The 23288-nt window shown below is 45.5% G+C and overlaps 1 protein-coding gene across 5 annotated transcripts in view; it reads left to right on the top strand.

Annotated features, from left to right (window-relative positions):
• Positions 1–21542, top strand: part of LOC147437047 (uncharacterized) — a 64324-nt gene extending 42782 nt beyond the window's left edge. For all 5 annotated transcript variants that reach the window (XM_086486451.1, XM_086486455.1, XM_086486452.1 and 2 more), the window contains 2 exons: positions 20917–21087; positions 21179–21542. In XM_086486451.1, the coding sequence (XP_086342577.1) occupies positions 20917–21087; positions 21179–21256 (249 nt within the window). In that variant the 3' untranslated portion in view covers positions 21257–21542. The remainder of the gene's footprint in view (positions 1–20916; positions 21088–21178) is intronic.
• The last annotated feature ends 1746 nt before the right edge of the window (positions 21543–23288 follow it).

A 23288-nucleotide genomic window follows, 5' to 3' on the forward strand; every position in this document is an offset into this window, starting at 1 on the left:
GTATGATTTTCCGTAATGCGGGATCCCATAATCTATACCCCATTTCACCATCCTCACCATATCCTAGGAAAATGCATTTATGAGACTTTGGTTCTAGTTTGGTGCGCAGTTCACTCCGGATGTGAACATAGGCCTCACAACCAAACACTCTTAAATGTGCATATGAGGGTGGCTTGCCAGACCACACCTCCTCAGGCACCTTTCCACCCAAAGCCTTGCTAGGTGAGCGATTAATCAAGTGAATAGCTGTTTGCACAGCTTCTGCCCAAAAACCATGAGGTAATGCAGCATGTGACAGCATACTCCGAACTTTCTCTTGGATAGTCCGGTTCAACCTCTCTGCAACTCCATTCTGAGAGGGATTAAAAGGAGCCGTGAGCTCTCTTTTAATACCTTTAGTAGCACAAAAGTCAATAAATGCTTTTGATACATACTCCCCCCCATTGTCTGAGCGCAAAGACCTAAGCTTCTTGTCAGTTTGATTCTCAACAAACGCAAGAAACTTCTTGAAAGTATCCAAAACATCGCTTTTAGCACGTATTGGATACACCCACACCTTACGTGTAGCATCATCGATAAACGAGACAAAATATTTCTTTCCCCCTAAGGACAACTGTGGCATTTCACATACATCGGAATGCACTAAGTCTAACCTGTCAGACTTCAAAGAAAGTGACCTTTTGTGCGGTGTTTGACTGTGCTTACCATAAATACAGTGCTCACAATGAGAAAAATCAGCATACCTCAAACACGGCAAATAACCACAACGAGACAGAGTTTCCATTCCTCTTTTACTCATGTGTCCCAACCGGCCATGCCACAAAGAAACACTTGGCTGCTCGGTTACGGCGACAACATGGTCACGCACACTAGATACATGCAAAGGATACAAAGTGTCCGATTTACAACCCTTGGCTACAATCCGGGCCCCTTTACAAATTTTCCACTTACTATCACCAAAAGTGGTGTGATAGCCTGCATCATCTAGCTGCCCTGTACTAATCAAACTCTTCTTGAGTTGTGGCACATGACGCACTTTGTGCAAAACAAAAGTCATACCATCAGCAAAAGAAAACTGGACACTGCCAATACCTGCAATGTCACATGCATAGTTATCTCCCAAATAAACAGTGCCCTGCACCTCACCTGAGTACTGTGTAAACCAATCCCTATGAGGTGTTACATGAAAGGAGGCACCTGAATCAAGAATCCAAGTATGCATGTCCACATCAGAACCCATAGCAAGGGTATGTGCATCCACAGAAGAGGCATTGAGTACATCAGTGCTGCTGTCACTGTCACAACTACTAGCAACATTGATTTCCTCAATCAACACAGTGCTCTTCTTGGCATTTCCCTTGTCCTTTGCATCAGTTTCAGCACCCTTGTTCTTCTCTTTCTTCCACTCATAGCATTCCCGTTTATAATGCCCTTTCTTTCCACAATGATGACACACAACATCTTTCCTACGAGATTTGCTGCGTGCCCTGTCCTTACTGTCAGATTTCTCCCTCTGTTGAGACCTGCCTCTCAAGTGCAATGCATTAGAAGACCCACCTGTGGTGTTCTTCCTGTTCATCTCTTCCATCAGGAGAGAACTCTCTACATCTGCATACTTAAGTGACGCACTTGAGTTACTAAGAGCTGTCCGGAATACATCCCAACTCTCGGGCAATGTGCATAGCAGAAAAGTAGCTTTGAACTCCTCATCAATCGTGAATTTCAGCTCTGTCAGTTGGCTGAAAATAGAATTGAATTCATTGAGGTGCACCGACATGTGCGTGCCCTCCTTCATGCGGAGATCCATAAGCTTCTTGAGCCAATACACTTTACTGGCAGCACTCTGCTGTGCATACAACTCGTCTAAACGCTTCCACATACCCCATGCTGTCTGCTCATTCTCTACATTGAAGAGTAAATTGTCAGACACCGAAAGCATGATCGTGGAGCGAGCCAACTCGTCCACTTCTTCCCATTCTTCAACCTCCATATCGACCGGTTTCACACCCTGTAACTTAATAGGTTTCGCCTGTTTCTTCTGCAACATCACATTATAACATTGCTTCTTCCATATAGCAAAGTTATGGGCACCTTCAAGCTTGCGAATGTGCAACAAATTGCCACTTTCACTGCTAGAAGCCATTCTGAGTGATTGCAAACACTGAAACCCTGTTTTGCCGACCTAAACACGCCCAAATGTGCGCAATCGGGCAAAAAACAGCTTGCTGTTACAGAAAAACAGCGAGCAAATTTCACGCGAAATCACCCCAAAACAGCGTACATTCATTGCCAAACCCTTACCAAAGGTTTCCACAAGGTGTATACATCATTTGCTTGCTGAAATTCCCTGTTTTAGGGCAAAAATCAGACCTGTAAACACCTGTTTTGCTGAATTTTCAGAACCTCGTTGGTGGAAACACCTGTAAGATTGACCTGTGAGACTTGCCCTAATGAAATTACATCAAATTGACCCCGAAATTGGTCAATTTCAGCAGAAATAGGCTGCTGTTCGCCAGTTTTTGAAACCCTAATTTTGGGGAAACTGTCACCGGAGGTCGATTCTACACGGTGAGAGGATCCCTTCGCGACAGAGTTGATCGAAAACGGTTGAGTATCCTTCCCGCAGCGAGCAAAAACAGAATTCTGATCTGTGTTGCGAAGATGGCTCTCTTGGAAACCCTAAAGCTCTGATACCACGTGTGGGGGAGCAGGAGAGAGAGCCCACCTGCTGTCCTATGCAATGAGAGTGAAGGAGGAGAGGAGATTGGCGCAGAAAGAGCACACGCAGAGAAGAACGTGAGAGAGAGAGAGAGGGCTCGTTGGATTTCGGGAAAAAGCCACGCTATGTATTATTTGGGCTTCACCTTTGAGTATATGAGTAAGTGACTAGGGGGCCATTCACACTTGGGCCCCCTCACTTATAAGTCTTTTTAACTTATAAGTTATAAGTACAAGGCACTTAGGCCTTTATTCCCTAACATGGCAAGCACCCTTACTTTGCCGTTGATGAAATTGATGATGGAGAGTGCTTGGTTGAGGATATCTTTCACCCAACCTAGCTCCCCTATGTCTTCAAAGAGAAGGTCAAGGCAATGAGAGGCACATGGAGTCCATACTATGGATGGACATTCCTTCTCTAGCCTCTTACTCATTGCCTTGCAATTTGAAGCATTGTCGGTAATCACTTGCACGACATGCTCCGCACCAACCTACACAAGAGGCATTTGTGACAAGAAGAGTTAAAACTTAAAAATTAAAACATAGGACTCATTGGCAATTGCTCAAGACATAAAGGCTCGATTTACGGTTTTACCTCAAGAATGGCTTGGTGGATGTGCTTCCAAATGAATGCCCCGGTCACTCTCTTCCCTCTCGAACCCGCATCCACCGCCCGTAAGAAGTACGTGCCAAGAGGACAAGAAACAAGAATGTTGATGATGCCCCTCTTCTTGCGGTCGCTCCATCCGTCGGAGAGGATAGAGCATCCATACTTTGCCCAACCCGCACGTACGGGCTCAAGTGACTTGTCAATCCTTGCCCTCTCTTCTTCAAGCTTCTTTGTTCTCATGTCATGGTATGACACACCCGTCCACCCTTCGCATGGACCAACCGCCGCAATTGCTATGATCATCCTCTTCCATCGCTCCAACCGAAGAATGTTGAAGGAGAGATTGCATTCAATCACCGTGCGGGCAATCTCTATTTCCGCGATTCTTTGTCTCTCCTTGAGGAAAGACAAGGGGCCGGAGCATCCACCCACCGATTTCGCAAGAGAAGTTTGCTTTGCCATCTTCGGAGGCCGGCCACCATCACTTGAAGACCCCTTGGACTTCTTGGACTTCTTGGAGGAGGCACTACCATCACATGAGGCCGCGGTGGCACCGGTAGCCATGGACATAGTTGGAGAGGCCTCTTCCTCCGAATCGGAGCTATCAACATCCGGCGACACGAACTCATCCGAGGTGACTCTACCCTTGCGTGTCTTCAATGGAAGATACTTTCTCTTGCATTCCGCAAGGATATCTTCGGGGATATTAGGACATGGCCCCGCTTGTCCTCCCATCTTTGTCAAGTGGATGATGAGACGGGTGACGGAAGAGGTCATAGCTTTTGGGCAATATTTGCACCACCACTTGCAAGAGTTTTGCTTGCCCCCCACCCGCTCAAAATATCGGCAATGCTTCTCAAAGGCTTCATGAAGAGGAGGCGGCATTATGTAGTATGTAGCTAGTAGCTACTAGTATGATGTATGATGTATCAATAGATTAGAGAGAGAGAGAGAGAGAGAGAGAGAGAGAGAGAGAGAGAGAGAGAGAGAGAGAGAGAGAGAGACCCAAGGAAGCTTGAAGGAGAGACCCGTCACGGTGTCACCCAAGGGAGCTTGAAGGAGAGAGATGGTAGACCCAATGGAGACTCGAGAGCTTGAGAGCTTGAAGCTTCAATGGAAGCACATGGAGATGAGAGGGTAGAGCATTGAGAGGCTTAGGGCTAAAGCTTGTAGCTTGTAGTTGTAGGTTGTGTTGGATAACAAAGGGGAAGGGTTGCTTAAATAGGAGAGAAAGAGCATGTGAGGCTTGACATTTGAGCAATGGGCATTGGCCCTTGGGCAATAAGCATGGCAATGTGCCAATGGCCCATGGGCAATAAGCATGGCAATGTGCCAATGGCCCATGGGCAATAAGCATGGCATTTGGCTTCAAAACTGTCCGCAAACGGCTCCAAAAGGCCTACAAATTGGATGTTGCAAAACGGTCAAAAAGCTGCCAACGGTCATAAACTGCCGAAAAAAGTCACCGGACGGAACGAACGGAACGCATGGGACGGGACGGGTCCGGCCGGACGGAACGAGAGGTTCCGTTCGACGTACGAAAACTACCCTGTCAGCAGCTACGTAATTTCTTGTGTATGTGTGTGTGTGTGGGTCCTCCTTTATTTTCTTTATGTCACTTGGGCCCCATCGGACGAGATCTGTCACCAGGAGGTGTATTTTTCTTGTTGCCTTCCGTAAATAAGTACTAGATATATATATATATATATATATATATATATATATATATATATATATGTATATATATATATATATATATATATATATATATATGTATATATATATATATATATATATATATATATATATATATGTATATATGTATATGTATATATATGTATATATATATATATATATATATATATATATGTATATATATATATATATATATAAAAACTTGTTTTCCTCGGAACCCTTGAAAAGGTGCAAGTGGACATTGCATGGCGAGTGTGAAACGGTTGTGGCCGAATAGGTTTCTCACAGCGGGAGTCTGGGTCGGTCAGTCTGGGACTGGTCGGGCCAGTTAGCACTGAATGCTGATGAGTATGGAAGCCCGTGTGCGCCAAATGAAGTCTAGGCCACTCGGAAAGTCACTTATAACTTTATAAGTCAGTGGGAACTAGAGAATTAACTCGAAAGGGGCAAACTGGACACATGGCAGCTTTTGGGGAGTTTGCTACTTCCAGCTGAAGAGGGGCGTCCAATTTGAGAGAGGAGGCTGATTTTTGATCATAAGTGAGCTACAGTGTGTGTGTGTGTGTGTGTGTGTGAGTAGTGGGTGTAGGTCTACAGCTTTAATGGAAAGCTTGCCTTCTCCTCTGTCTCATGTAGCGCGATGATTTGCTCTCGTGCATCTCTCTCCCCCCTTTGGCACATATGGTAATGCCCCACTAGATGGGCTACTCAGATGAACATGTGTCATGTACAGTTCTGGGGGTTTATGTGCGTTTGCCAAGGCAAGAGCCTTCTGAACAGGAACCAGATTAGCTAATTGCTAATCCCCCACAGGTACGCACAGTTCCATCGCGAAAGATTGCGAGTTTGGAGAGTTTTCTCGCGTGAAAACTCGTCCGATTCACAGGGGAACTGTCCCATTGCGTGCGAGAGCCCTTGGGACACGCGTAGGCGTGTTCGCTCCGCTAAAAATGATCCGAAACAATGAATAACAGCCTGCTGTGTTTTTCTGCAGGTTTAGGGTTTCGCACCTAAACTGCAAGGGACCCCCAGGGGAGCCTCGTGAGAGCCTTGGGATGCGTGTACAGGCTTTTGGGCACCCGGCAGTGAAAAACAGGGAATTATAGCCCGCTGAATTTCTGTGACAGCTCACGAGAAGCTTCCAGATAGCGAGGGAATCCGTCCTAGACAGGTGCTTTTGACCTACCGGGGTTTTTGCGCTGTTATGCTGCCAAAATCAGGTCGAAAACCTGCGTTTTCAGCCCTCCCTAGGTTTGGACAGCTTTGTGAAAGCTTGTGCGAAGTGGTCGGATCGTCTACCTTAATTTGAATAAAGAAATACCGAAAGGGGCACCAGTCTTTGGGGCCTACAGGGTGTCGGTCTCGTGTGCGCAGTGACATTCTAGTCGTTGGACGCAACTGTGTTCTCTTCCCTTCTCAGTGCTCTGTGTAATGTTAACAGGTAATTGAAATAGTACCGTCCTCTACGTTGTACAGGCCGGTTATAGGATCCCCATAAGTTGGTAGGACTTCTTCTTCTGTTACTTGTTCTTCTTAGGGTTTAGGCCCCTTGGCTGACATCTGCAAGTTGGCTCCCTTCATCAGGGCTTTGACCCGTCATCAGTTTGTGACATCTCCCCTTCTTGAAAGAGAGTAATCGTCCGCGATTACAGCATATCTGCAAAACAACTCAAGTTAGCTCAAAAAAATCCAAGGGTCATTCCGAGGGACAATCAGTTTGCTCTTTTTGTTAAGGAGTTAGCTTCTCTTTTCGGCTCTTTTGATCAAGGAGTTAGCTTCTCCTTTCGTCTAGATCAGAGCTCTTGATATTCCGGCGTAGTAAAATTAGCCATCACACCCAGACTGTACTGATCTTCCACGGGTGTCTTGATGCACTAAAATTACATACCCAGGCAATCTCATCCAATTAGGAATATTCAGTGGTTGGCACATCACAATGCAACACAAATGCTCACATATGCATGTTACAAGACATAGAAACATAAAGCCGTGGATGAACACTCCCCCCGCAAATAACCATCTAGGTCTGGGCTATGAGCTGTTCACGACTCTCTCATCACTCCTCCCGCAAATAACCTAAAAAGGCCCGGACCATGAGATATAGAGGCCTTTTACAACCAAACGCCCCCGAGACCGCAGTCTGCATCGTTTGGAGGTGCCGAGATTAACCACTACTCAGACTTCTTAATACTCCGTTAGGGTACGGGGTTGAGGCCTTGGGATGGCAAGTTTTTTCCTCAATTTCTTTTGAGCTACACGTATGTACAATAGTGCTAAGAACATCTTGATCATTGAATTGCACCAAAATAGACAAGAAACATGATACATAATAGCAAAATATGCCATTGGCGAATACAAATAGATAAGTACATGTCTCAAGGGCCCAAAATGGCAAGTGATAAAGAGGCAAAAAAAGGCTAAAGCTTAACTAGCAAGGGCTCAAAATGGCAAGTGATAAAGAGGCAAAAAAAGGCTAAAGCTCAACTAGCAAGTGGGTGGGCTCACAATGGCACATCAAACCTCGGAAATGCTTGCCTCATGGGAAGGCTGAATATGAATCTCCACATTTTGAAAGTTGGAAGTCATCAAGGTTGAGATCGAGAGTTGCCTTTGCCTTTGCCTTTGCCTGTGTCTTTGCCTCGTCCGCTGAATGCTCATTGGCCGAAGTTGTTAGATTTAAACCACTCTGTTGTTTCACACAGGTCTAGGACACTTCCTTGTATGGCTAGTGTCTTTGGGTTGGCCACCCATAGCATAGGTTGTACCTTGTCAGAGCGCCCGAGTTTGGGGCCGGCCGCCCACTTGAGACCTTGGGCTTTCATATATATGGGGCCAGGGGGGTACACATTTTATCATCATCTGATCATTGTGCGGGTCTTCTTGCTCTTCTAGTCAGTGGGGGGCTATCAGCCCCCTCTTCCCCACATCTAGCGTCTCTCTCTCTCTCTCTCTCTCTCTCTCTCTCTCTCGCTTCAACCTTCTGCACTCTCTCTCTCTCTCTCTCTCTCTCTCTCTCTCTCTCTCTCTCTCTCTCTCTCTCGCTTCAACCTTCCGCACACGCGCACTCTCACATGGTATCAGCAGTTTCAGGCTCTCGATGATCCAAGGCGCATCTTCACAACAGATACTCCTCCCAAGGGATCACAACAGCCAGCGTTTTTTGGAGATTCACCATCGATCTTAGCAACCACGGCTAGCGCTAGGGTTTTTGCAGCTTTTCATCGCGAGAATTGCTAAAATTCAGCCTATGGTTTTTGCATTGCTCTGCGTTTTTACATTCCCAGGCCACGATCCCCCTCATCCTCCCTCTCTTGGCGCCGCATCTCTGCAACAAAACGCACCAAAAACGCCCCAGATCTGCCTTAGGTTTTCTGATCCAGATTTGCGTTTTTGGATCAACTAGCGTTTTTAGGCACTTGCTGTGTTTTCCGCAAACGCTGAGCCTCTTGCATACACGGGAGCGGCCAAGGCACTCAAGGGAGTCTTGTACACTGCTTGGAATTTGCAGATCTACGCCATTGTCAGGTATCTACACCCAACCGGCACCTTTCTGGCACTTATTACTTGCTGTTTTTTCTCTGTTTTCAGCCCCTTGACGGCTGAGAAGTGCGAGAACCCCCTCCTCTGACACTTTGCGACGCCCCCATACCGTTCGATGGCGTACATGCACGCTGAAATCTCTGTTACAGCAGCGTTTTCAGCACCCTTTGCAGTGGTTTTTGGGGGGACAGCAGGCTGAATTTTTGCCTATTGCGTGGTTCATCACTCCATTGCTCGTCGGGACACCATCCGGTGGTTGTCTGAGTGGTTATTGTGGACTGCTACAACTTTGGAGACTGTACCTTCTACGGCAACATGAGATCTTATCCCTTGATCCTTGGGGAGATCCATTCATTTCAGCCATCATTCGACAGTTACGCACTCCAAAGGGGCTGGTGACTTGTGGTTTGCTATGGACACACCTATGCACTCGTCAGAGGAGTTCACACGAGATATGGCCATGCTCATGGCATATGGGATTCCGACATTCCCAGAGAAGACACCACCATCTTGGGTGGATAGACACTTACCACTTGACCTCGACAGATCAGATCACTTGCTTACAGAGTAGCATCTACATGGACTTAGGGAGAGGATCTTGGATCTCTTCTTGGACAGGTTCATTGCTTGGATCTACAAACTGGGGTGGGACTTCAGTGCTTTAGACTCTCTTGGAGAGTTTACCCGTGAGATGTGGGAGATCAGGCATCCCGCGACTACATTCGGAGTTACTCGAGCTTGGCTTGGATGGTAGTGCAGTTGCTTCGCTACACTCCAGATCATTTGGATTGCTACTTTCAGAGTTGCTTACACTCACCCTCAGTAACCTTACAACAAACTTATCCCCCGACCTGGGCAGTAGGGCACTCCCAGCTCATTCACTTTGAGAGCCACACCGAGTTGCGGTTTGGTGGCGTTGTTGGCGCAGATTCTGTTTTGGTTGACACCAGAGGATTGGAGGCAAGAGATACAGACAAGATTGCGCAGACAGATTGGTATGGCCTTTCCTCTTCTCATGGGATCTTCACAACGCAAACTGCTCAGCTTGGCTTCCCTACTTCTACAAAATGATTACGGTGCAAACAGCTTGGTCTGACCACACCTCTTCGCAGAGGCCGTTTATAGCGCAGACTCAAAGCTTGGTCTGACCACACCTCTTTGCAGAGGCCCTTCATAGCGCAGAATGTTGAGTCTAGCTTTCCCCTCATCTTGGATTACCCTACCTACTGACAGGACACCATCCAATGGTGGTTACTGCAGTCTCTCGGTGATTGCTGTAGCTTACGGTAGCTTCTACAATGCAGACTGTTTAGTCTGACTTTCCTTGTTTTGGAGGACGTTTACGGCAGAGTGCTACATCTAGCCTTCCTAGAGTTTTTCACAGCTTAGCCACCTGGCCACACTGGGTTACAGGTTCATGCATTGACAGGCCTCCGGTCATTCTCATGATGGTTCGTGGGCTTCCCCATTTTCTCCAGATGGTTTGACTACAGACACCACATAATTTTTTGTAACCATAGCCTTGATCAAAGAGGTCTTGCAATGCTGCATAGAACTAGAAATTTTGCTCGACGAGCTGCATGAAAGGCAATGTGGTCGTGGTAGAAGCACGAGCCATCGACCTATCCACCTCTTCTCTTAATCTTGGATTCCAATTCTCTCTGAGGGTGGATTGGCGATGGGGATGATTGGCAACGGAAACACCTGATGCGGAAGGAGCATGATGATGTGCTTGAGAGCTCAAAGGTTCCTCAAAATTAAAGCCACCCTCCACCTCCGTCAACGCCGGTTGCTCTCCCGGTCTCATCATGGTGGAGATCTCAATGGCAACACGTAAGCCTCTCTTCTCTGTGCCGGCGGCTCGGGCTTCTCAAGAAGCTCTGCTCTTTTTTCGGGGGTGATGTTTGTGCCTTGGCCTTCTTCATGCAAAAGGTGAGCGCGCACTTTGTTGGCGTCGGCGGGAGCAAAGGTTGCAAGTCCAAGCCCTTGCACCACCACCTTGGCCTTGACCGTTGGAATTCACCTCATCCCACCATGTCCATTTTTGCACGGAGGGGCACCTTCGAGAGGTATCGGGTTGAGAGGATGCCATTGATGCAGAATCCGGCTAGAGAGTAGATAGAGAGAGTAGATAGAATCTAGAGAGTAGATAGAGAGATCAATGGTCAAGCGTTGAGAGCTTGAAATTTAAAGCCTTGATGCTCGAGAGAGTAGAATCTAGATACTAGATAGAGAGATCAAACCTTGGGAGCTTGATGCGTGATAGAGTAGGGGGAGCTTGAGAGCTTGCGAGAGTAGACTTTAGAGGGAGGGAGCAATTGAAGCTTGAGGCTTGAGCTAAAGCATAGAGCTTGAGGCTTAGAGTAATACATAATGCATTGAGGAGGCCTTCCTTTAAAGGCCTCCCAAACACCTCCTAAAAGAGCCCCTAAACCTTGTGTAAAAGGCTCCTAAAGCTCCCCAAAAAGGAGCTGTTTTTAGCCGTTGGATGTTTTAATTTTTTTTTCAAAAGTCTGTCCGTTGGGTGTCCCCTTACTGTTCCAATGGCCAACCTTGTGATCTATTGGAAAATGCCTAGGCTCGTTTGTTCCCAGGCTCCAACCGTCCCTGGCGGTTCCCGCCCCCTAGCCCTAGGGTGCCGTCCTCCATCCCCCTGTTTCTATGGATGATGGTCATGTCAGCCTGGAGGTTTGTCCCACCATTGACAATCTGGCAGATCCTTTCACCAAGCCTCTACCTCGACGTAGACTCGATTATCTTCTTCGGTGATGTGGACTTGAACCACGCATCTGGCATTGAAGAGGTGGCCCCTTTTGACCAGTTAACCTGAAACCATCCGTTGGGGATTATTAATCCATGCACAAATCGATTTTTTGACCCTCACGTACATCGAATAACCTCTCTCTCTCTCACACACACACACAACCTTACATGTCAGCCTGGCCCCCTCATCTTTACCTGTACGTTTGTTGCAGCTTGCTGCCGACTTACCTTGTTCATCGTGACTCAAGTCTCACATCTACATTTTGGTATTTGACATGCCTTGACAGGTAAATTTGTATGTGTCATGTGGCACATCCAACCCTATGTGTCCGTGGACAAGCTACAACATGATCAGGGTCCACTTCAGTCAAGTCAGTCTAGAATAGGAAGTGATCTGGCACTTTTGTGAGTCTGTTCGCAGACTGTGATGTCCAGACACTTAGATTAGATGCATATCCTCTGGTTGCACACCGCATGACCATCAGATCCCAGTCAGATCCCGTCAGTAGCATTTTTACAGTGCATAGACATATTTTCCCTAATTTTGACATTTTTCACTTATTATTTTTAAGTGACTTTTGTTGGAAGTAGGTAGGGCAATTTTGCTAAGCTTGTATATAAGCAAACCTAGCGCTAACACTTTCTGGCAGAAGAGGCAGCAGGAGCACCGCTCAACAGGCACCTTCTCAACAGGACCCCCAACTGCATGACCTAGCGTTTTGCAACTCAGCATCAAGCTAGCGTTTTTGCAAGGACAGATCAGCCTTGGCGATTTTGCATTGTAGAGGAGCTTCGGCATTGGCAGACACAACAGAATCAATTCATGACAGCAGATCAGCCCTAGCGTTAGTGGATTTTCCCCCAGCAGTAGAATTCAGTCCTAGCGTTTTTGGATCAGCCAGAGACCTAGCGTTTTTGCAGATCTTCGCGATAGAAGCAGCAGTAGCACCAACGTTTTCAGTCAGCAGTCAGACTCCGCAGTAGAACCCCCGAACCTCACAGATCTCACCTTCCTGCAGTAGATCCTCGCCGCACGGTTAGATCCCACAAAGTTTGCAGTTTCAGCCCAGAAAACGCAGATTTCAGCATCTGCGTTTTCAGCGGATAAAGATTTTCAGATTTGAACCATTAGCATTCATAGATTTCAGCCCGTCTCGTCGTCGTCCTCATTGTCGTCGACATCGTCGGCAAGTCCAAGCATTGTAGAGATTTGTGCAATCAATAGCCGACCTCTCCATAGAGATTGGGGCCTTTGGAGGAGGGCTCGACAACTTGTCCGGTGTCGTATTCTCCTCTCTGTATCTCTCAGTCTCATACACTTTCACACACAGTGTCCATTCACTTTGTTTGTGTCCATTGCACTCTCTCATTAAGAACGGAAGGCTATCCCTTCCATAAGAATAAAAGGAACCTTGAGCACAGATCGGAGCACTCATCTTGAGCAAAGTTCAAACATTCACTTCCGTTGCACCTTACATTGGTATTAGAGCTTTGACAGTGTTCTGTATCACTCAAGGAAAGAACCACATAATTTTTTTTGCTTGTTGTGGTCGCACGAATTCAAGCTCACTTGGGTGTGTCGATTCCTAATCGTGTTTTTGAAGAGTGACAGGAATCCCAGGAAAGAAGGGCTTGTCCAGCCTCCCCTTGTGCCTCTTTTCACTCATTTAGAGCGGACCGTGCACTTAGTGACTGGCCAATCGACGTGAGGTGGGAAAAAGCAACCTTGGTGTGAGCGTAAGGCCGCCAAGGGGTGCGCCCGCGGAAAAGAGCAGAACTCGGGTGAAGAGAAGATCCTTCTCTAACACAGATTGCAAGCTAAAGAAGAACCCTCAAGAACCTCAAGACCCGCAAGAACCTCAAGAACTCAAGAACCCCAAGAACCAAGACTCCCAAGAACCCAAGTTCCTCGTGAACTTAAGAACCCAAGACCACAAGAACCCACAAGAACCCACGACTTCAGTGGATGGTCATCACTCGAAGCGGAATGGATACTTCGCTTGGAGGTGATGAGCATGAGAGAGGTGAAGAAGAATTTTCCCCACTAGGAGGTTTTTCCGACCCTCCCCCTTCCCCATCTACGTCAAGGATTGCACTAACTCATATGGAGGCTGTAGACCATATATTTATGGAAAGGAAGTTAGAACGCGAAGCAAGAACAACAGAAAGAATGGCTGAAATTGATCGTCAGTACAAAGACAGAATGGCAGCCATAGCGCTGAGCGCGAGCAAGCACGCTTGGAAGCCAAAGTAAGACAAGCAAAATTTGATCGCGAGAACAAAGCAAGACAAGAGAAGGGCAACCAACACATGAAAGAGTTGTGGCGACTTTTTTCTATTGTGCAGGCCAGTTTGCACAGAATCAGGAAAAGGAGACTCTCTTAATCTCTTCTTCTCCCAAGCATGACACACAGGATTTGCATGATGATAAGCATGATGATTTGAATGATAATGATGAGCATGCTGATTTGGATGACAATGACAACATGGTGATTTGCATGATCAAGATGTGATTTCTCACAAGCATGATGATTTGCATGAAGATGATGTGATTTTGTACAAAGATGATGTATTAGTTGATACTTTCTCTAGTGAAACTAACCTCATTGCAGAGACGATCCCTCAGGAGGAACCAATCTTGGCTCTCGAGCCTAGGTCCAAAGAACCTCCACAGGATGTTAGGTGCAGCGGAATGAATGTTAACTTTGCTCAAGATGAGTGCTCAGAACTGTGCTCAAGGTTCCTTTTCGTTCTTATGGAAGGTAGAGCCTTCTGCTCTTAATGAGAGTGCAATGATCACAAACAAGTGATTGGACATTGTGCGTGCAAGTGTATGAGACTGAGAGATAGAGAGAGAAGAGAATACGACACCAGAGACGTTGTAAAACCCTCCTCGGAAGGCCCCACTCTCTATGGCGAGAGCGGTCTATCTATGATTGCACAAATCTCTACAATGCTTGGACTTGCCGACGATGCCGACGACGATGGAGACGACGACGAGATGGGCTGAAATCTGGAACTGCTAATGGCTGAAATCTGCAATCTTTATCTGCTGAATTTTGACTCTATGTCGGGGACGATGTCGATGGCGACGATGCGACGACGACGCGTTGAAAATGCAGATGCTGAAATCTGCGTTTTCCGGGCTGAAAGTGTAAACCTTGCCGAAACTGACCGTGCGGGAAGGTGAGATCTGCGAGGTTCCGGACTTCTTTTGCTATGTCTAAAGGCTGAAAACTGAAAACGCTGATGGTTCTTGATGTTCCGTCGCGGCAAATCTGCAAAACGCTGCGGCTGATCTGCAAGTAAAAAACGCTAGGGCTGAAAATGGCTCTGCTGTCGCCGGATAGCCTGCAATTGCAAAACGCTAGGTCTCTTGTTGAGTCTTCTGTCGCCAGGGATCTGCAGAAGCAAAAACGCTGGCTGATCTGGTCCAAAAATGCTAGGTGGTTGCTGTGGAGCAAAAATGCTAGGGACTTGGGGTTCTGTTGAGAAGTTGCCTGTTGAGCGAGTGCTCTTGCTGCCTCTTCTGCCAATTAGTGCTAGTCTAGGTTTGCTTATATACAAACTTACTCAATTTGCCCTACCTACTTTCCAACAAAAGTCACTTAAAAATAATAAGTGAAAAATGTCAAAAATAGGTAAAATAGGCCTATGCACTGTAAAAATGCTACTGATGGGATCCGACTGGAATCTGATGGTCATGCTGTGTGCAACCAGAGGATATGAATCTAATCTAAGTGTCTGGACATACACGGTCTGCGAACAGACTCACAAAAGTGCCAGATCACTTCCTATTCTAGACTGACTTGACTGAACTGAACCCTGGTCATGCTGTAGCTTGTCCACGGACACATAGGGTTGGATGTGTCACGTGACATCCCCTCCTTTTCAAAGTGAGGTACTGGCACCGAATTGTATGGCGTCGAGGGAGATCCAATAGCATCTGGAATCTCGGAAGGGACTCTTCGCCAGCCCACCCTGATGTGTGGGTCGTGCGGTACTCGAACTTCTTAAAGGTCTGCAACACTTGCTTTTTTGGGCCGCGCCGAAAGCGCGACAAAGTCTTCGGAGGTTCCTTTGATGCTTCAACTTCATCTAGAGTCATGCTTCTTTTTCCTTCAAGAATCTCCACGGTTGAAAATTCCTGAAACCACGTTCAACACAAAAACATGAACATACCCATTCCATGTAAAGTGAGTGGAAAAAATGTCGTCTTCCTAAAAGACTGTGCATACAATGTAGATGAACAAAAAGACGGAGTGCCAGAATCTTTCTCTTCTGATCTAAATCAATCAATTGTGGCAATTCACAACGGAAATGCCCATGCTTGATGCTCATACTTTCTTGTGCTCTTTCTACAACTGTGTCATGCCAAGGAAGAGACATGGAATGTGACGTCCTTGAATGCATACTTTTCAGCTTTCAAATCATCATGCTTATCATTATGCAAATCCTATGTGTCATGCTTGGGAGAAGAAGAGACTGAGAGAGTCTCCGTCTCGTGAATCTCTTGCATCTGTGCCTGCACTTGAGAAAAGAGTCGTAAGAACTCTTGCATGTGTCGCGCTTAATCCTGCTCACGCTCTATGGCTGCCTTTCTTTCTGCGTGTTTGCGATCCATTTCTGCTTTTCTTTCTTTGCATTTACGATCAAATTTTGCCATTCTTTCTACTCTTCTTGCTTCCCGTTCTAACTTCCTTGCTTCGCGTTCTAACTTGTTGTCCATAAAGAACTGCGTCAACTCCTCTATAGGAGTTAGTGCAATCCTTGGCGTAGATCAAGGTTGTAAGGTACGTAGTATTCGGTACGTGTTCGGTACGTACTGTACGTTGTACCGTATGGATTGGGCCATAAGGTACGCAAAATTCGTAGTATATTTTTTAAAGGCTAAAAATACAAAGAATTTCAAATTTATATACAACCTATCTAGTTTAAAAACATTGCACAATACTGAAACATAGCCACAACTTTCAAAAAACACTTAAAATCACCCCACAAGTTAAGTAACCGCTAGATAACTCTGCAACACAATTAACGCACACTTCAAAGTTGAATACAAAACTTACAATCTTTCGCGAGGTCAGGACTCTAGAGTGCCTCAACACAAAGGGAGGGAGGGAGAGAGAAAGAACCTTATGGGTGGCGGCAAATCCTTCCTTGGTCTCTGTGCAGACACTGTCCAGAGACTCTGTTCTACTCTCTGATTCTCTGTTGTGATAATAACCAGTATAGGATAGGTGGACTTATTAAAGGCCTCGCCCACCTAATCCGACCACGGGGAATAGGCACCCCGTCAGCGATTTTTTTTTTAGGCGTTTTTTTTTTTTTGTGGGGTACGTACGGAACCGTACGGTACGTACGGATACCGTACGGTACGGAACCATACCGTATGTACGTACGGAAACAACCTTGGCGTAGATGGGAAAGGGGGAGGGTTGGAAAAACGTCCTGGTGGGGAAAATTCTTCTTCGCCTCTCTCATGCTCATCACCTCCAAGCGAAGTATCCATTCCACTTCGAGTGATGACCATCGACCGAAGTCTGGGGTTCTTGTGGTCTTGGGTTCTTAAGTTCACGACAAACTTGGGTTCTTGGGATTCTTGGGTTTTGAAGTTCACGAGGAACTTGGGTTCTTGAGGGTCTTGAGGTTCTTGAGTTCTTCTTTTGCTTGCAATCTGGTTAGAGAAGGATCTTCTCTTCACCTGAGTTCTGCTCTTTTCTACGGGTGCACCCCTTGGCGGCCTTGCGCTTACACCAAGGTTGCTTTTTCCCACCTCACGTCGATTGGCCGGCCGCTAAGTGCACGATCCGCTCTCAATGAGTGAAAAGAGGCACAAGGGGAGGCTGGACAAGCCCTCCTTACTCGGATTCCTGTCACTCTTCCAAAACACGATTAGGAATCGACACGCCCAAGTGAACTTGGGTTCGTGCGACTGCAACAAGCAAAAAAATTCTTGTGATTCCTGTGGTTCTTTCCTTGAGTGATACAGAACACTGCCAAAGCTCTGATACCAATGTTAGGTGCAGCGGAATGAATATTTGAACTTTGCTTAAGATGAGTGCTCCGAACTGTGCTCAAGGTTCCTTTTCGTTCTTATGGAAGGTAGAGCCTTCCGTTCTTAATGAGAGAGTGCAATGATCACAAACAAGTGAATGGACACTGTGCGTGCAAGTGTATGAGAGTGAGAGATAGAGGGAGAAGAAACGCTAGGGCTGAAAATGGCTCTGCTGTCGCCGGATAGCCTGCAATTGCAAAACGCTAGGTCTCTTGTTGAGTCTTCTGTCGCCAGGGATGTGCAAAAGCAAAAACGTTGGCTGATCTGGTCCAAAAGCGCTAGGTGGTTGCTGTGGAGCAAAAACGCTAGGGGCTTGGGGTTCTGCTGAGAAGTTACTTGTTGAGCAAGTGCTCCTGTTGCCTCTTTTGCCAATTAGTGCTAGTCTAGGTTTGCTTATATACAAACTTACTCAATTTGCCCTACCTACTTTCCAACAAAAGTCACTTAAAAATAATAAGTGAATAATGTCAAAAATAGGTAAAATATGCCTATGCACTGTAAAAATGCTACTGATGGGATCCGACTGCAATCTGATGGTCATGCTGTGTGCAACCAGAGGATATGCATCTAATCTAAGTGTCTTGACATGCACTGTCTGCGAACAGACTCACAAAAGTGCCAGATCACTTCCTATTCTAGACTGACTTGACTGAACCGAACCCTGGTCATGCTGTAGCTTATCCACGGACACATAGGGTTGGATGTGTCACGTGACATCCCCTCCTTTTCAAAGTGAGGTACTGGCACCGAATTGTATGGCGTCGAGGGAGATCCAATAGCATCCGGAATCTCGGAAGGGACTCTTCGCCGGCCCACCCTGATGTGTGGGTCGTGCGGTACTCGAACTTCTTAAAGGTCTGCAACACTTGCTTTTTTGGGCCGCTCCGAAAGCGCGACAAAGTCTTCGGAGGTTCCTTTGATGCTTCAACTTCATCTAGAGTCATGCTTCTTTTTCCTTCAAGAATCTCCACGGCTGAAAATTCCTGAAACCACTTCCAACACAAAAACATGAACATACCCATTCCATGTAAAGTGAGTGGAAAAAATGTCGTCTTCCTAAAAGACTGTGCATGCAATGTAGATGAACAAAGATACGGAGTGCCAAACCGTTCACCACACACACGCAAACAATGAGATCGAATCTTTCTCTTCTGATGCACAGTCTTTGAGGGAGACAAGATTTTTTCCACTCACTTTACATGCAATGGGTATGTCCATGTTTTTGTGTTGGAAGCGGTTTCATGTTTTTGTGTTGCGTTTTCAGTGGATAAAAATTTCAACCATTAGCATTCTCAGATTTCAGCCCGTCTCGTCGTCGTCCTCATCGTCGTCGACATTGTCGGCAAGTCCAAGTATTGTAGAGATTTGTGCAATCAAGAGCAGACCGCTCTCGCCATAGAGAGTGGGGCCTTCGGAGGAGGGTTTGACAATTTGTCTGGTGTCGTATTCTCTTCTCTCTCTATCTCTCAGTCTTATATACTTACACACACAGTGTCCATTCACTTTGTATGTGTCCATTGCACTCTGTCATTAAGAACGGAAGGCTCTTCCTTCCATAAGAATAAAAGGAACCTTGAGCACAGATCGGAGCACTCATCTTGAGCAATGTTCAAACATTTATTTCGCTGCACCTTACAGTATGTGTATTCAATTTATAATTATATGAACATACATAAAAAACGAAGCCTGTGTTTCGCTTTCTTTGAGCTCCGAAATGAAACGTTTTAGAAACCTCGAAACCTTGGAACGCATGAAACCCCAAAACGTTTGTGTCACACTGATCAGTTGTGCCGGTTTTTACCTCGAATTGATGGCCCAATTGAGGCTGCCCACCAGGCTGAGGTGGCAGGTCATGGGCACGTGTGAATTCCATGGATCCATAGTATTGCCATCATCTTTCATCCTGCAAAGGGCAAGAAATGATGCTAATGTATGCCATAAGGGGTGAAGATAGTGCATTATCAAATCTGCGTACAATTTCTTAGCGCAACTCGAAAAGAGAACAAAGAGAGACAGGCGAAGGGAATGTTTGTTCTCATGCACATGAAAACAAACAGCGACCTTGAGCCGCCATAAATAGCACACCCTAAGGCAGCTCTTTATTACACAACAGCTGGATACAAGGGTTGAATGCATATATGTGGTTGGGGCCAAGTGAAGAGGCATTGTTGTCTTGCGCTCACACTTGATATTGGTGATGGATGACCCATGATGCAAGGGCTGTTCTTTTTATTTTTTTGTTGGTTGGTTGGGGGGAGGGGGGGTTATAAAGACCTCTTAGCTGGGCCAGAATAGTCCACAAAAAAGCTGCAAATGTTTATAGCCTATAACTGGGCGTTCTGCAAAAAGTGACAAAAAAAAGTAAGCCAACCACGTCATGAAAAGCAAGGGGAAAGCCAAAATCAGTGCTGAAATTCAGCCCCAGCCCAAAACTAGCAAAAAGGGGAGTGGCATTCAAGCTAATAGAGTGTCTGCACTGAATGGAGAGAATGTGCCAACATTCAGGGATTCAGCCTCAGCCTGCCACCTACGTTGCCTCAGCAGATTTTGGCAATGATTTGTGTATGTTACTTGAGGGTCCCTGGTGCAGGTTTTGCCTCTGAGAACCCTAGTCCTAAATTAGGAAACCTTAGCCGTAAAGTCTCTCACAAATCATGTGAGACTGGTGTTAGTCCGGAAGAATGGCAGGTCTCTTGCATTTGTCCTGATTAATGAAGTGACTATGTAGCCCTGCCTCAGAAAATAACTGACCTCTAGACAAGAAGTCCAAAATCCTCGACTCTAAAGCGATCGAATTTCTGAAAAAGGAATGCACAAATGGTGGACAGCAAGGATCAAGTCAGCTACTTGTGGTAGAATGCCCTAAGATGAAGCAACATGGGATAACTCAGGGTTGTCTCGAAAAAATACTGTCCAAGTGGACTATTTTACTGTTGTTTAACTTAGACTTGAATTCCAGCTCTAAGGAGAAAGAAATCAATAGCAAGAAAGAAGATTTGGATCTTGCTCTGCAATATCTGCGATTGATGTTTGCTTTGGTACTGATTAACAATTTATCTTCGGATACAATGTTATGTGACATGTCTTGTCTGCCACTGGCCATGTCTTATTTTCTCCTCTACTCCTCGTTCAGAGACTCGGTCCTGAAGACTCTCAGTATACAGTTGGAAGCTTGGAGTAGAATGGAGAATTCGTTAGTTTTGGACTCGGGGATGAAAGGATGGACCAATAGTAAGAGTAGTAAGAATGCTGATAAGTTATGTCCCTTCATAGGCATGCTATTTATGCACATTATTCTAGGATTAAAGTCTTCTACATGTGATCACTAGATTGCTGCATGAGCTCGAGATAACCCGTGCTACCCAACTGCACTAAGCTCTATAAGGGGGTGGTGATGCCAGGTGTTTGTTCAGGAGTCTATTAACATTTTTTGAGTAAATCAGGGATATATTTTTGACATGTTAATGCTTGGAGTTTTCAAGTGATTGTTGTCTCGACTAAGATGGTTTGAAATCTCTTAACTATTCATCAGGTAGAGGTGAACATCAAAGATGGAAGGGCTTTTGACATACACATGGTGTGCTCTTCACAACCAGGCCTCTTGCTAGCAACTGTAAAGAAACTTGATGAACTTGGGTTGGACATTCAACAAGCGGTTGTCAGCTGCTTCAACGGGTTTTCACTCGACATTTTTCGTGCAGAGGTATGTAGTACTAGTGGTTTTATACTGAATGATTTTATGTGCTTGATTGCATTGTGGATAAATAATATTTTCCTTTTTGTTTGATTCTCAGCAAGCTTCCGAGTTAAACTTTCAGCCAGAAGACATCAAAAGTGCTCTTTTGCAGGCACTAGGGGCTGAGACTATTTGACCATATGCACTATTTGAGTGATATTAAGATCGCCACAGTACTAACCTTCATTGCAATCCATGTGAACATTTGTTTTGGCTTTGATTTTGAGAGCACCTTTTTGTTGCTAGAGGTGCCATGTACAGACTCTGTATGCTCCCATATTTTGTCACTGAGTTCAACCAAACACAAGGGGAGCCTGCATGTGTTTTAGTGTGTAGCAAAACCGAAAATATGAAATCAAGTGACATTCTGAGGGACCTGCTCCATTCAATTAAAGTTTGAACATGGAACATTTATTTTGTGAGCTCTTTGTAGGAGGAATGCTGTTACTAGGAGCAGGATGCACAGATCGTGTGTGTGTGTGTGTGGGCACGCGCGCGTGCGCACACACACACACACACACACACACACACACACACACACACACACACACACACACACTCACTTTGCCATTATAATATCGTTGGTGATCACTCTATGAGGAATGCACACCTTTACACTGGTCTCTGTTATTGAGAAACTCTACTTGATTTGGTTATCACCTCCCTGTTGTCAACTACATATAAATTGGCATGACTTCTAACCCTGTTGCAGTGCTTCACTTGATGGTTTACATCTTAAGAACATCCTACCCTAAGGAGTGTTCTTTTCTTGGAAAATTTTGGCCCTCTTGCATAGTATTCAATTTTTTGCTCTCTTCAAACCCTCATTACAATTGAAAAGGAGCCATGTCGTACTCTCCTCAATCTCGCATAAACATTATTGGGATCCTCCCCTATCTAAAGTAGGATGCATGGAGCTTTGAATGAAATTCCTTGCTTCTCTCTCTCTCTCTCTCTCTCTCTCTCTCTCTCTCTCTCTCTCTCTCTCTCTCGTCAAACTTGCAATGAAGTTAAAATTTTCTTCGTCTTCTTCTTCTTCTCTCTCTTGTCAAACTTGCATACTGTTGGTGGGATGCTCCCCTTCCAAAAAAAGATGGTTGGTGGTGTGGGAAATTGGAGGACCCCCCCCCCCCCCCCCCCCCCCCCAAAAAAAAGAAAAACACCTCCAAAAGAGAGTGTGAGAGGAAGTGGTGTTTTTGTGGAAGTAGTTCTTTACTGTGATCTTTACTCTCTGATCATCATGAAATTGTGGAAGGATCTTCCTTGTAGGTCTTTGCTTAATTCACTAGTTATTGACTTGTTTGTTTAAAAATTTACTCTGGAAGTACTGTATTGATATGGTATGGTGATATTCTAGGAATACTAGGCTTATGTTGTCTTGAGTGCTTGCACTTTTTGGATTAACTTGACTTGCTCTGGCTAAATTAATCATTGACTAGGTTTAGCCTAGATGGGGATTTCACCATTGGTTGGCCTGTATCCTTTCTTACTCTTGGTTCTGATTAGCTTTCACAAAAGCTTTGACATTTTGGCATAATTGGCAAGCATTGAATGTTGAATTTGGATTCACTTGTGCATTTTTTTACCAGTCGTAGTATCTAGAGGCTATAGAGAGTAAGTAGCAAGAGATTTTGGGGTTGCTAACTAGCTGTAGGTTGAGACAATGCTTAGCCTAGAAAAATCTGTACTTATGATGATCTCGATTTGTTCTCCTCTCAAATTAAGGACAATGGTAATGATTTTGAGGATTGCATGGCCTATCGGGGGCTATTATGCCATGATAGAAGGTATCTGACCTTGAGAGGATTCTAGGCCTAAAGAGATATCTTGCTTATGGTTCCTCCGAAACCTTGGGTAGGCCTTTCTCCGAAGTTTCCAAAAGGTATTTGGAGTTTGCTGCACTCACTTTGGTTTGGGCAAACAACTCTTGGAATTGGTCCTTCCTCACTTGAAATGTATATGGCAATTGTTGAATTGCTTGCATTTTTTGGTGCAACCTGGTTGATTTTCCCCTTGTGTCATGCAGTGATTTTGGATATGTTGCAAAAAACTACTTTTTTCTCCACATGGGATAACCACTCTCCATCCAACTAGAACATGATGGCTATAGAGCTCCTTTGCACTACTTTACTTCGGCCTTTTTTTTTTTGGGTATTTATCAGTTGGCT

This window comes from Adiantum capillus-veneris, chromosome 17 (genome assembly GCF_014529385.1).
Source record: "Adiantum capillus-veneris isolate H3 chromosome 17, ASM1452938v2, whole genome shotgun sequence".
NCBI lineage: Eukaryota > Viridiplantae > Streptophyta > Polypodiopsida > Polypodiales > Pteridaceae > Adiantum > Adiantum capillus-veneris.